Below are 15,418 nucleotides of genomic sequence, written 5' to 3'. Positions count from 1 at the left end.
ATTTTTTTATTTTTTTAATATTTATTTTACTTTTTATTTACTTTTTATTTTTTATTTTTACACTGTTCTTTAAAAAAAATGGTGTCACTTTTATTCCTATTACAAGGGATGTAAACATCCCTTGTAATAGAAAAAAAGCATGACAGGACCTCTTAAATATGAGATCAGGGGTCAAAAGGACCTCAGATCTCATATTTACACTGAGATGCAAAAAAAAAAAAAAAAAAGTTCCTTTTGTTTTGACGTCGCTTCCGCCCTGCAATTTTATAAGACACGCAGTCATTCACTAAAATTAGAAGAAAGGTGGTTTAACCCTAAACTGCGTAGAGGGTTCTTTACTGTAAGCGCGGTTAGGATGTGGAATTCTCTTCCACAGGCAGTGGTTTCAGCGGGGAGCATTGATAATTTCAAAAAACTATTAGATAATCACCTGAACAACCACAACATACAGGAATATACAATGTAATGCTGACATAAAATCACACACATAAGTTGGACTTGATTGCCTTTTTTCCTTGTCAAAAGAAGTTTATTGAGTATACAATGTTATAAAGATACATAAAGTAAGTTTACAAGGATCTATAAAGTAAGCTCATTGTTTTACAGTAGGGTTTATATAGGTAAATATCATGAAATTTCAAATATTAAACATTGGGTTCACGTAAACCTAAATTAAAGATATATATCATTTCCTTAGTTACTTTTGTAGGTATTTAAATGATTTATACCTACTATACATATTGTTTACAAGTAGAGTGTATATAGGTCAAATAAATTCTGATAATGAGCTTTAATCGTAAGGTGGAGAAAAGGAAAGAGAAAGAAGAAAAAGGGTTGAAAGGTAGAGGTATGGTCCACAAGGTTGTCCCGCTCGTCAGTTTATTATTCTTTTTAGTTCTCTTTGAAGCCTTAGAATGGGTGTCTCTGTAAGTCATTTAATCTGTTACCATGGCAACAGGACAGAGTCATTGAAGTTTGACAGGAACTGTTGTTTTATCCAAGGATGCCAAAGTTTTTCAAATTTTGGAATTTGATCGATGGCTACCATCTTAGCATGGGACATTGTATTATTCATTCTGTGAATTGTTTCTGCTAGTACCAATGTAGGAGATTTCCATGCCTTGGCCACTGTTTGTTTTGCAGCCGTTATTAGTTGGATCATAAGTTTGAATTGAGAGAGTGTTAACCATTCCGGTTTTAGATTAAGTAAAGTTAAATATGGATCTGGTTGTATTATTTTTTTAAATATTTTAGATGCAATCACGAAGACTTCCTTCCAGAAGGTTTGGATTACTGGGCACGTCCACCATATGTGTAAATATGTGCCTATTTCTGGGCATCCTCGAAAACAAAGAGCTGAGGTATTAGGTGAATATTTTGCCACTCTAGCGGGTACAAGGTACCAGCGAGTTAGGACTTTATAATTTGTCTCCAGTGCTAAGATGTTGGGTGAAGATGACTTAGATGTGAGCCATATGTTAGACCAGACTGTGTCATCTAAAGTTCGTCCCAGGTCCTCCTCCCACCTCTGAACGTAAGAGGGTCTATTAAGATTTGCTACTCCATATAATTGATTATAAAGTGATGAAATTGTACCTTTAGCAAATGGATCTTTTGTACAGATTGATTCAAAAATGGATAATTGGGATAATGGTGTATCCCCCTTTAGGAATGGTGTATAGAAATTTTTGATTTGGAGATATCTGAATATCTCAGAGTTTGGTAGATCATATATTTTTCTCTAAGTGATGGGAATGAAAGGAATGATTTAGATGCTATGAAGTCATTTAGTGTCTGAATGCCTGATGTTGTCCAAGCTTTAAAAGAATTTGGGTAGATCCATGCTGGATAAAAGGCCGGATTTCTGATAAAAGAAAGGAGAGGATTGTGTGGAGATTGTAACTGATATTTGGTTTTTAGTTTATCCCAGAGAGATAAGAAGTGTTTAGTTATGGGATTATGAATTTTAAAGCGGTCTTTAGGATCAAGCCATAATAAATTTGATATTAATAGAGGGTCATTTTCTGAAGCCTCTATAAATACCCATAATGGGATTTCCTGTTTTGCATGGTATTTGGACAGACTGGCCAAATGTGCTGCTCTGTAGTAGTTAGTAAAATTAGGGTATCCCAGGCCTCCTTTATTTTTGGGAAGATGTAGTGTGTGTATAGGTATACGTGGTTTAGAAGAGCCCCATATAAACGAAGTTGCTCTTTTTTGTACTATTCTCAAAAAATAGGAAGGAATTGGAATAGGGAGGACTCTGAATAGATAAAGCAATTTGGGTAGAATAGTCATTTTGATTGCATTAATCTTCCCTATCCAGGATAAAGGAAGTTGCGACCATTGTTTTATTAGATTTGTGATCTGTCTTAATACAGGAGGATAATTGGTTGAGAATAAGTCAGAATGAGATGCTGTTAAATGAATTCCAAGATATGGGATTGATTTTTCTGCCCATGTGAATGGGAGTGCAGCCCTAGCCGGGATCAATTCCATGTTTGTAAATGAAATATTAAGCACTAGGCATTTCTTAGGATTAATCATAAGGCCGGATAGGGCTGCAAATCCATCAAGAGCTGGTATTAAGTTAGGACCAGAGACCTGTGGTGATGATAGAAAAAGTAATATATCGTCTGCAAATATACATAATTTGTGTGTAATACCTCCTACTTCAATGCCAGTTATAGTTTGGTTTGTTCTGATGTATTGGGCCATGGGTTCGAGTATAAGGGCAAATAATAAGGGAGATAATGGGCAACCCTGTCGGGTACCTCTTTCGATATTAAAGGCTTCAGATTTGTATCCAGCATATTTTATATAGGCTTTGGGTTTATTATATAATGCTTTGATCCATGTTAAAAAGTGGGGTCCAAAACCCCATTTTTGTAATGAATATTGCATATATTGCCAGGATACTGTGTCAAATGCCCTCTTAATATCGAGAGATAGAAAACATAAAGGGATTTTCCGTTTTTTAGCAATATGTGCCAATAACACTGCCCTGCGTATATTATCACCTGCCTGTCTATTTGGCATGAAGCCTACTTGATCTCTATGTATTAATTTTCCTATAATGCTATTGAGGCGTTTTGCTATTATTTTTGCTAATAATTTAATATCGAGGTTTAACAGAGAGATAGGCCGATAATTCACACAGGAAGTATCATCAGAAAGGGGTTTTGGGATCATACAAACAATTGCCATTAGTGTTTCTTGCTGAAAAGAATGTCCATCTAGAAGTTTGTTAAAAGTTTCAGTGAGAATTGGAGAGAGTATTTCTGAGAATGTTTTATAGTATAAAGCCGAGTAGCCGTCTGGGCCTGGTCTTTTGTTAAGTTTTAGGTCTTTTATGGCGTTAGCAACTTCATCTATAGTTATAGGCTCATCCAAACTGCTTTTTTGATTCTGAGATAACTCAGGTAAGGTTATTTTTGAGAAGAAGGATTCAGCCTCTGTAGGATTAAATTCATTGTTTGTCTTGTATAAAGTTGCGAGATGTGAGTGAAATTTATGGACTATTTTAACTGGATTACAAGTGTAAACATTTTTTGATAATTTCAAACGTATTGGTTTGAAAAATTTGTTAGTTGAATTTAATGCCCGAGCCAAATATGTACCTGGTTTGTTTGTATTCATGTAGAAATTGTGTTTGGAGCGTTTGAGGGATTTATCAACTGACTCAGTGAGAAATAGATCGTATTCCAATCTAGATTTTTCCAGATGAGATTTTGTACTCTGAGATGGATTATCTTGAAATGATATGTAGGCTGCATTAAAATTGAGTTCTAGTTTTTTTGCTAGATTTTTGCGTTCCCGTTTAAATAGTGCCATTTGTCTTTGTATTGTACCACGCAAGACAGGCTTATGAGCTTCCCACAGTGTTATTGGGGAAATGTCTGTTGTATTATTAATTGATATGTATTCCTTTAAAGCTTGTTCAATGGCCATCTGATGTAGTGGGTGTTTGAGCATTATGTCCGGTAAGTACCACGTTGGGTCATGCGCTTTTGGTATGGCTGAGGCTATAGTCGTGTATACTGCATTATGGTCAGACCACGGAATCGGAATTATATCTGATGCAATAATTTCTGGTATCATTCCTATTGTTAGAAAAATATGATCTATTCTGGTGAAGGTTTGATGAGGGTGCGAGAAATAAGTGAATTTCTTTTTCATTGGGTTACTTTCTCTCCATGAATCTACCAGATTGTATTTGGAAAGAAGTTGAGAAAAAGGTAATCTAGAGGTTATTTTGGATGGTGTAAAAGGTGATTTATCTAGAAATGGGAGGAGGACCTGGTTCGAATCCCCACACATTATCACTGTTCCTATTTTGTGTGTATTAATCACTTGTAATATATGTGAGAGGAATGGTGTAGGTTGTTTGTTAGGAGCGTAGTAGGAAATCACCGTGATTGCTGTATCCATTATATAACCCATGAGTATCAGGTATCTACCTTCTGGGTCTTTAATTTCTGATGATAAGGTGAATGGTGTGGATCGGTGAAATGCAATTAGAGTTCCCCTTTGCTTGGTACAGGCAGAAGCCGTGTAAATTTGTTGATAAAAAGGAGAAATATATTTTGGAGTAGAATCTTTGGTGAAGTGTGTTTCTTGGAGGCATACTATGTGAGCCTTCTTGTTATGGAAAGTACGGAAGGCTTTGGTCCTTTTTTGAGGGACATTTATTCCCTGAACATTCAGGGAAAGTATATTCAGTGGTGCCATGGCAATAGATCAAATAGTTTTGACTTACTTTTTGTTATGCAGAGCTGACTGCGCAGATCAACCTGTGTGGACTGAAGAGATGAATAGATAGAAAAGAAACCAGTGAATTCTGGAGTAAAGAGTAAACAAAAAACATATGAGTTTAGATGATACATTGTATAAATTATTTTTTGCAAGTAATCACAATTTACCCGTGAAAGAGAATAAATATCTCTCTCAGGGGAATAAGTGCCTTCGTCACACTCCCACATAATATGGTTGGGAGAATGAGGAGGGCTAATGGGGGTACACGGATCTTCCACTTACAGGAGAGAAGTGCTATGTCAAAAGACATCAAAATGATGTTTCATTAATTGGAGTGCAGAATATAGTTTTTGTTAAAATTATTTATTCCAGGGTGGTTGTATATGGTTAGTCTTGCCCTAGGCTAAATAATTCAGTTAGAAAGGTACTGTTAATAACTTTGGTATTGATGAAGATAGTTTGAATTATTTTGGGATTTTAACCCTTTTAGAGTAAACAATTACATATTTTATTCATATGTAACTGTTTAGATATGTTAACTCATAAAATAGAGGTTGTATTGCTTCAGATTAGAATAAACAAAAACATAATTCTAGGAACTAGTTAGGTAATAATATATTTGTTTTAAGAAAAGAAAGAAAAAACTTCCATTACTTCTGGATTATTGAATATATTTGTCCTAAAAAGTAATAAATCTATTGTTATTACCTGATAATATATAACTGAACAAGAATTTCCTTATTTCACTTACATATTCTAAGGCTATATGAATCAGAAGTAATAAGAAATATAACTGGAATGTAACATGATACCACACAGTGTGTGACTATCAGAATGCAGTTACATTCAGTTATAAATATAGGTTTTTTATAGAGAACCATCTCTTAGTATAATAAATGAAGAGATATCAGGAATTAGGATGTCAGTCCACTGAATCTTCTTGGTCCATGGATGATGTGGCATAACGGCCTCTTTTGTGAGAATGATGATTCCCATTTTGTTCTGAAATTTTCTGGGTGCTGCCTGAAGGTGAAGATGATGCCATTCTTCTGCGTGTGGGAGTGTTGCTGCTTGTGGGTTCTGTCAGATTTAATTTTAAAAGGGTTTGTTGTAGTTCATCTGCTGATCTGCTTCTGTAAATTGTACCTTGGTAGTTAAATCTGACTGAAAAGGGGAAGCCCCATTGATACATAATGTTGTGGCGTTGCAGTTCCATTAGTTGGGGTTTCATGGATCGTCTTTTAGTAATAGTAAGTTGGGATAGGTCAGCAAAAATTTGATAATTGTGTCCTTGAAAATTAAGTTCCTTTTTTTCTCTTGCAGCAATTAGTATTTGTTCTTTCGTTCTGTAATAATGAAATTTTGTGATTATATCACGTGGGGGTCCATCTTTCTTTTTGGCTGTGAGGGCTCTGTGTACTCTGTCCAGTTCTAAACGTTCAATAGGGATATCTGGCTTTAGTTCTTGTAATAGAGCAGTAATAGTAGATTGCAGGTCTGTCACAGTTTCAGGTATTCCCCTTATGCGCAAGTTTGAACGTCTGGCTCTATTTTCGTAATCTTCGAGCTTAGTTTGAAGTATTAAATTCTCTTTTTTTAATTGTTCCAATTCTGTTACATTTTCTTGGGTTGTAATTTCAATTGCATCCATTTTTATTTCTAAGGCTGCGGTGCGGTTTCCCAGCTCTCTTATTTCTTTGTTTAGGCTTTTTGTTATTTGGTCTGAGGTTTGTTTTAAAGCCTTATGAAGCATCTTTTCAAATTGTAATAATATTACTGGGGATACTGAGGAGGCTTGTGGAGAAGTTTGTGAGAGGATTTGTTCTGTATCTGCCTCAAATGGAGAGTCTTGCTGTGACATTTTCTGTCTGTGAGAGCGCCCTGATGCTGTATCTTGTGAGGTGACTGGAGCTGCTTCAGCTGCAGTGAGTGCCTGTGAGCTCTTTGTGAGGTGATTTTTATTTCTGCCACGGTTTCCTCCCAGTGCCATATTTCCTGCCCAAACTTTCACAGTTTGTTCCCTGGGGCAAAAAGTTTCAAATGGATACCTTTTGAGCCTGCAGGCTCCGCTTTGTCCTTCTCTTCTCTCCTCAGCGGTGTGGAGCTCTAACAATGCATGTCTGCTCTGCTAGGCTCCGCCTCCTGCCCCTGATTGCCTTTTTTCAACCTTGCCTACTATGTACTGAGGAAAGCAATACAGTACACTCATACAATGTTGGTTGATTTTTGTGATACAGAAGATACAGTGTCCGGTAGAAAATCAGTCCAACCATTGAAAAAGTCTCACGTGGTATCCCCAGACTTGGGAGTAGTATCCGAATATGTTTTGTATTGTAATTCAAAGTAGGCATAAAAAGAGAGAACATCCAGCTAAACCAATTTAAGTTGCCAACATCCCTAATGTGATAGATAAGAAAGGAAATACCCCCCAAGAATAACTGGGACTTTAACGGCAACAAAGTACAAAAAAAAATATAATATAATTTATTCAAGAGTTGTATACAAATATATATTTTTACAATTTCCAAACCAATTAAAACACTGATGACAATGGTGGTGAACTCCCATGTAAGGTCCAGACGGCCCAACGCGTTTCAGGACCAAAAACGTCAGGGGCACTTGTCAGGAAGGGATCACACTGTACAATAAAATTCGAATACGTTAATTAGTAACAGTATAGTGAGTCATTTTAAACAGTTGTTTCAAAAGTCGGACATACAGCATAGTAGTTGCACAAAGAGCATACCCATAACGGCCAACGTGAACATTCACTGCTAGACCAGTGCTGACATCATGAACAGGCAACACCTATGTCAAACAGACACAGTTGTACCGGGCGATTCCCCACTCATCCACACAAGTCCTTCAAGTGGCACCAACAGGGGGCGTATTAATGGATGTTGTCCCTCAATCTTCCTACAATCTCTCCTCAGTGTATAATCTATTAAGAAGGTAGGGAAAGTATTCATTTCTACTATTGATATTAGATTACTTCATGTCCGAAAGATAGCTCCTTTTAACAGACATGAATCAGTAGGAGAGAAAAGACATATTGCCAAGGATAACCATATCCTACCTCTATAAAATCCACATTAAGGGTATAGTAGGAAGCAGCACCAGCCAAAAACATACACACAAATGTAGTTCAAAGTATGTACATTCTGTGTGGGAGAAATATCTGATTAAACTTACAAGTTAATGTAAAAAAATTAACTTTTTCTTTCAACATTTTCCAAAAACGTGACAAAAAATGAAATCTTTAAAAGACTTTTCATGCTTCATAAAAATATCTTGGGGGTGTTCACTCTAAAAATGTGGCCATTTTGTGGGTGTTTTATTGGTCCTGGTGCCCCAGGGCCTCCAAAAATTTGTTAGGTAATTAGATGCAAAAATATGATAGGGAGGCAGGAAATCAGATGTATAATTCATACCCCTTGCCAGCCTAAAATTGCAGGTAGGAAACTAAGGAGTAGAAAAATGTGTTTTGGGGTTTAATTGCAAGTATGCCATTTCTGAAATTATGAGAAATAACTTGTTAAAATTACAACTTTTGTCAGTTTTTCACTACTCAAATCAAATATTGTTTGTTTTCTTCATTTTTGTGGCAAAAATTACAACAAAAATCTCACCATGCTTCTTACTACGTTTATCATGTACTGACTCCTCAGGCATTCTCATGAAAATATAACACGAAGCATCTCACCCGACACATCTCATATTAATAAAACAACTAAAGTTACATTCCCCCTACACAATATACATTAACCCCATTAATGAAAAAATATTATTTTTATCAAAATTTAAACATCAGACATGTGCATATTAATGTGAATAGTGTACAGTAATGTACTGAATCCACATATGCCATGCAGATATACACCATTCAGATAATTGAAGAATACATTTATTAAATCAGTAAGAAATCATTTTAACAAAGTATACAAATAAAAATAGTGATTAATAAATTAAAATAAAATATTTTTTTCTAATTGTGAAACCCCTGTATGACTGAAATAGAACAGTCCATAAGTAGAACCATATTTTAGGGTTTATAAAAGAAATGACAATAATAAATAAAAAAAAAAATATTAAAAATGTACTTTAATAATATTATTTTAATGAAAGTAGTAAAAAAAAAAAAAAAAAAAATATATATATATATATATATATATATATAGGAAGGCCGGTTTACCGGCCTGAAATTATGGGAGGAGCCCGGAGGGTATATAGCCAGACCATCCACAATGGTCTGTGTCAGTTCCAGTGCGCGGTAGCTCACATCACAGGGCTGACTCTTCCCAGCTCACCTCATGTTCGGCAGTCTGTGCATTCAATCGCAGGTGCACTCCGGCTTTTCATTCGTGGTCTTCGTCGGCGGTTCCCACTCACGGTCGCAGGTAGTATCCAAACTTTCGTGTCATGTGCAAAATCTTGCGGTTTATTATGCTTCTTATCCTGCACCCCTTTTGTGAAAAAACCTGCCCCGGAGTTGTTGTCGCTCATGTCCCGACATCATTCAGCACAGGCATAGTACATTCGTAAAGTTCCTTCTGACAAATATACGATTCATTCGTAGACCCAAGCCTCCAGTCACTGTCGGTCGTTCTCAATATCACTCGCAATAGGCTTCACTGGTCAAAAAATTCATGCTCCATGGGGTTGCCATCTCATTCATTAGGAGATCAGCATATATCGTTTGTATAGGTTTCTGTGGCTGATTGAGGTGTGGTTGAGCCCACCTGGTGCCTTCTCTGCACTTGATTAGCCTGGGGGGATGGGTGGTTGATAGGTGTTCAGTTTCACAGTAAGGGATGGCATACACTCTACAACCAATTTGTATCAGATACTCCTTACTACCGATTTATATCGGATTAATTTAATATGTTTTACAAACTGATTCATATCAGATGCATTGCAGAGGCCGACTCTACCAACTCACTGCATGTCCTTCGAGATTGGTCGTAGGTTTTTATCAATTGTCCCACACTCACTGTCGCAGGTAGTGCTTTCCTGCTACCGAACCGTTACTTTATGTTCCCCTTCGTAAACCACCTACAACTTCGTAGGTCTTACTCGGTTATTCGCACACATCCGTACTTACTGCCTTTCTCCGTTCCTCATTCGAGCCCCTTACGTCCACAACCAATCTGAATCTAGTCGCATAATCAGCGCAAAGATTCGGATCCTCTGCAAAACGAACTCCACCAACCGATCCGAGTCCAGTCGCAGCACCGGCTTAAAGATTCGGATCCTTGGCAATACAAACATCACCAACCGATCCAAGTCCAGTCGCAACACCGGCTCAATGATTCGGATCCTCAGCATACACAAGCACTCACCAACAGTGTGCTTCTTTCATCCCACCGATCCGAGTCCAGTCGCAAAACAGCGGCTCTGCGATTCAGATCTTCAGCATACAAGCACTCACCAACAGTGTGCTTCTTTCATCCCACCGATCCGAGTCCAGTCGCAAACAGCGGCTCTGCGATTCGGATCTTCAGCATACAAGCACTCACCAGCAGTGTGCTTCTTTCATCCGACCGATCTGAGTCCAGTCGCAAAAGCGACTCAATGCTTCAAATCTTTAGCATACACAAGCACTCACCAGCAGTGTGCTTCTTTCATCCCACCGATTCGAGTCCAGTCGCAAACAGCGGCTCTGCGATTCGGATCTTCAGCATACAAGCACTCACCAACAGCGTGCTTCTTTCATCCCACCGATCCGAGTCCAGTCGCAAACAGCGGCTCTGCGATTCGGATCTTCAGCATACAAGCACTCACCAGCAGTGTGCTTCTTTCATCCGACCGATCTGAGTCCAGTCGCAAAAGCGACTCAATGCTTCAAAACTTTAGCATACACAAGCACTCACCAACAAGTGTGCTTCTTTCATCCCACCGATCCAAGTCCAGTCGCAAACAGCGGCTCTGCGATTCGGATCTTCAGCATACAAGCACTCACCAACAGTGTGCTTCTTTCATCCCACCGATCCGAGTCCAGTCGCAAACAGCGGCTCTGCGATTCGGATCTTCAGCATACAAACACTCACCAGCAGTGTGCTTCTTTCATCCGACTGATCTGAGTCCAGTCGCAAAGCGACTCAATGCTTCAAATCTTTAGCATACACAAGCACTCACCAGCAGTGTGCTTCTTTCATCCGACCGATCTGAGTCCAGTCGCAAAAGCGACTCAATGCTTCAAATCTTTAGCATACACAAGCACTCACCAGCAGTGTGCTTCTTTCATCCCACCGATTCGAGTCCAGTCGCAAACAGCGGCTCTGCGATTCGGATCTTCAGCATACAAGCACTCACCAACAGCGTGCTTCTTTCATTCAAACCAATCCCAGCCCAGTCGCATACCGGCTCAGTGATCCAAGACCCCCGGCACAGCAAAAAACCCCACCGCACATCCCAAAAAAAAAAAAAAAAAAAAACTCTTTTACTTTGTAAATCACCGCAAACATTTACGAAATGGCTTCATACAGCCATTCATCTTTCGTAGCAACACGGCTACTCATCGATTTCTCCAACCCTTCCCCCTTTCAGGTCAGTAGAGTTCTTCAGTTGATCCATCCTGCAACAGGTGTGGACAGTATCTTCCTCAGCTTCCCGATCGACCCAAGTCTCGACCTCAAAAAACTAAAACTCCACTACTAGGACTTCAAGGCAGCGGACACCATGTCGCAGGCCAGCAGCGAGGACCTCGCCTCCACCCCGTCGTCACCTGGGGCAGACTCAGCAAACGACGACTTACAGTCTCTCAGAGCTTGGACCATCCCCAAGCTTACAGCTGAACTACGGCGCAGGGGAATACCTTTCCCTGCGACTGCTAGGAAAGCTGAGCTTTTCAGCTTGCTATTTCCTCCGCCAGCGGCAGCCCAATCGGGCACCCAGGCATCACTACAGTCAATCTCATCAGCAATCACTCAGCTGCACTCCTTGGTGACCACACTATCGGCAGCAGTCACTGATGTCCAGACAAGAGTGGGAACCCTGGAGGTACATCAAGCTGCACCCTCACCATCTACAGTAACCACCGCCACCCCCATGCCTCTCCTTACAGGTACGCCCGACATCTATACCTACGTCCTCCCCGCACATCTCGTCCCAGCAGGCATCAGGAAGGACATCATGGATGGGAAGGACATTAACTTGGCATCCCTCCTCATCGCAGTACACGACCCAGCCGAAAACAAGTCCTATGCGTGGGGAGACGTTTCCGTCGTCCTAAAGGCCAAAGACCATAGGCTTACCCGCAAACTCAATATTGCGGAGTTCGTACTAGCATTTGGCATGTTCAGAGACGTGCTATGCACGGTCAACCCCAACAGGAGAGAGGAGCTGGACCTATACCTACACGCAATAGTAGATCTAGGTTATAAATATGGGGGATGCTCCTTTTATCACTATCACAGGTCATTTTCAGCAAAAGCAGCAGCTAGACTTTCCCAGTTTCAAGTAAAAACCAACTGGAGTACCATCGATACAGAGCTGTTCTGTCGCCATTTCGCTGGCCTACGTTCCCCACTCTGTACCAACTGCCAGTCGTCCACCCATACGGCCAACTGGTGCTCCGAGTCAGGTGGCAGACGCCCCCCCAACCCTCGCTTCTTTCCCAGCGTCACTCGTCACTCAACGGCATTTACTCAGCCGGCTCAGGCAGACAGATTAGGACGACCCATCCAGGCACTAGGGGGAGCAACCATATGCAATAACTTCAACTTTGGGGGTTGTAACTTCCCCCACTGCAAACTACTTCATGTCTGTCTCACATGCCACAAAGCTCACCCCAGGTACGCTTGCACTATGAAACAGCCTAAACCCGAATGACTAAGCCGAGTGCACGTCGGATGGCTCGCGTTTTACCTCGCCTCACACCCAACACCTTCACTGGCAGCCTTTCTCATCCGGGGATTCACGACAGGCTTTCACACCGGACTTATCACACTCCCAAACACAACTCACGAATGCAAAAACCTGCTGTCAGCCGCTACCGACGAGGAAACCATCACCACCCTGCTGCAAACAGAACTAGACCGGGGATACATAATCGGCCCCTTTACACAATCACCTTTTTTCTGTATGGAGAGTCAGCCCTATCGGCCTTGTGAAGGGCAAGTTTTCAAATAAACTTCGTTTAGTTTATGATTTGTCCACGCCTCATTGTTCCCATATACCCAGTTTAAATTCCCTAATACCTTCAGAAGAGTTTACACTTAAATATTCAACGGTAGACTCAGCTATTCAATCCATCATTCTCGCAGGAGCAGGCGCCTGGTTGTCTAAAGCAGACATCTCGGACGCATTCAAATTGTTGCCAATTGATCCGTGCCTATGGCGGTGGCACGGAATCAAATGGAAAGGTCTATACTATTTCGCCACCAAGTTAACGTTCGGCTCCAAAAGCAGCCCGTGGCTATTCGACACTTTCGCTCAGTCTCTTTCCTGGATTCTCTCACAACATGCGTCCTGTCAGAAAGTGATCCACTACTTAGACGACTTCCTACTCATAGAGAAACCCAACGAGCCCCCAGTTGATCTAAACAGCCTCAGAACAATCTTTCATAATCTTAACGTACCTTTAGCGGATAAGAAGGTAGAAGGCCCGGCACAGATCGTCACCTTCTTGGGTATCATACTCAACACTCACACCATGCAAGCTAGTCTGCCTCCCGACAAATTGACCCCCATCAGGACAGTCATCCACACATTTACTAATACGCAAGGCTGCACAAAAAAGCAACTGCAATCCCTCCTTGGCATGCTGAACTTTGCCATAAGGATCATCCCTCAAGGGCGATCCTTCGTCTCACGTCTCCTGGTGTTCCTTTCCCAGGTACAAGACCCCGACCTAATATTTAAACTAGACAAGGCAGCCGTAGCTGACCTAGCCAGGTGGGACGATTTTCTAACAAACTGGAACGGCATTTCGATGTTTATCCCATCAGCGTCTCCCACTTCACCCCAAATAATCACGGACGCCGCAGCCTCCACAGGTTTTGCAGCTATTTTTGGCCACCACTGGTTCGCAGCACCATGGCCGCCAGAAATACTCTCGATCCCCGGGTTCAGTCAATCCTCCTCGATGTTCGAGATTTACCCCATTGTTGCAGCAGCCCACGTCTGGGGCAACAACTGGGTAGGACAAACAGTGACATTTTCCACAGATAATCTAGCCACAGCCTCTATTATAAACAAAGGTCGCTCCAAGTCCTTGGCCATCATGTCCTTCCTACGCAGGCTGGTGCAACTCTCACTACAGCACCAATTTAATGTCCTCTGCGTTCATATCCCCGGTAAATGCAACACTTCGGCCGACGCGCTATCTCGCTTTAACTACACAACCTTCTTTTCGCAGGAACCTGGAGCCGACCCGACCATGTCTGCTATCCCACATTGGTCACAGCTAACCCTGGATTGAAGCGACATCTTCATAACGCCACTAGTCTGATTAACCAGTCACTATCTCACAATACCCTGAAAGGCTACCATGCTGCCTGGAAAAGCTATCACAGGTTTCTAGAGGCTAACCCCGGGGCTATACCAGGAGATCTCCATCATATCCTGGCCTTCATTTCATACTGCCACACTCAGCTGAAGTTATCCTACAACACTATTAGACTCTACCTAGCTGGCATCCAGCATTTCACCTCTTTTCTAGATCCTAACAAACCATCTTTGTTCGCTACCCATGCGGTCAAGGCCATCCTCCGAGGCATCCACAAGCAGAAACCCCAAGTTAGCGGTAAACGCTTACCAGTCACCAGTGCCATGTTTCGAGACATGTCCACCATACTCTCACGCTCACCTTTCGGTTTTTGCCCAGCTTGGTCATCCAAGCCGCCATCTACCTGGCATTTTATGGCTTTCTACGACCCAGCGAATTCACAGTCAGCAGCACCAGTCATAGGGCCTTACGCAGACGCCACCTCACGCGTCACCACAGCCACTTCACGATACACCTCGAGGTATCCAAAACACAACAGTCCGGTCCAGGGGTTGACATCAAGCTCTTCAGAACGCACAACGCCTGGTACCCCGTAGCCATCCTAGATAGTCTATTAGCCCATTTACTTGATCCCTCGCAGGACAGCCCATTGCTGCCGTTCCCGATCAGCCCGCTTAGTACCAACCAGTTCACTACTCACGTCAGGATCCTTCTGCGCAACTTAGGCCTTGACCCCAACCGTTATTCTGGACATTCTTTCCGTATTGGAGCAGCATCAGCAGCCTCACGAAACGGAGTCCCGGACCACGTGATCAGGAAAATGGGAAGGTGGAAATCCACCTGCTTTGCTCGCTATATTCCCAATCCACAAGTAGAAATGTCACGAGCCTTTTGCAAGCTCGCTCTGTAAGAAGACCATAAACTTAAATAAAACATTACCTCCCTAAACCAAGTCTTTTTGCGCCCTTCTCTGGCATACCGCCCAGCAGATCTGGGTTTACCATACAGCAGGCCAGGGCACACTTCAGGTCTATTTATGTTGTTAGTCTTGTGACGTGTTTATGTGTTTCATATCTATCAGGACGGAGGGCTCCGACCATAAATAGGAAGGCCGGTTTACCGGCCTGAAATTATGGGAGGAGCCCGGAGGGTATATAGCCAGACCATCCACAATAGTCTGTGTCAGTTCCAGTGCGCGGTACCCACCCACCCATT

General features: G+C 41.5%; 1 protein-coding gene across 1 annotated transcript; it reads left to right on the top strand.

Annotated features, from left to right (window-relative positions):
* Positions 1 to 11,433: 11,433 nt before the first annotated feature.
* On the top strand, positions 11,434 to 14,176 carry LOC141141269 (uncharacterized). Its single transcript, XM_073628948.1, has 2 exons — positions 11,434 to 12,548; positions 12,844 to 14,176. The coding sequence occupies exons 1-2, from the start codon at positions 11,434 to 11,436 to the stop codon at positions 14,174 to 14,176; spliced, it is 2,448 nt and encodes an 815-aa protein (XP_073485049.1).
* Positions 14,177 to 15,418: the final 1,242 nt, after the last annotated feature.

Source organism: Aquarana catesbeiana, linkage group LG04 (genome assembly GCF_042186555.1).
Source record: "Aquarana catesbeiana isolate 2022-GZ linkage group LG04, ASM4218655v1, whole genome shotgun sequence".
NCBI lineage: Eukaryota > Metazoa > Chordata > Amphibia > Anura > Ranidae > Aquarana > Aquarana catesbeiana.
This window is presented reverse-complemented; position numbering and strand designations above follow the sequence as displayed.

What these genes read in the sequence shown, in the direction of transcription:
- LOC141141269 (XM_073628948.1), top strand. Translation starts at nt 11,434, where the DNA reads ATGTCGCAGGCCAGCAGCGAGGACCTCGCCTCCACCCCGTCGTCACCT. An exon ending in TGCCACAAAGCTCACCCCAG is followed by an intron (nt 12,549 to 12,843) that starts GTACGCTTGCAC and finishes TTCTGTATGGAG; the next exon opens with AGTCAGCCCTATCGGCCTTG.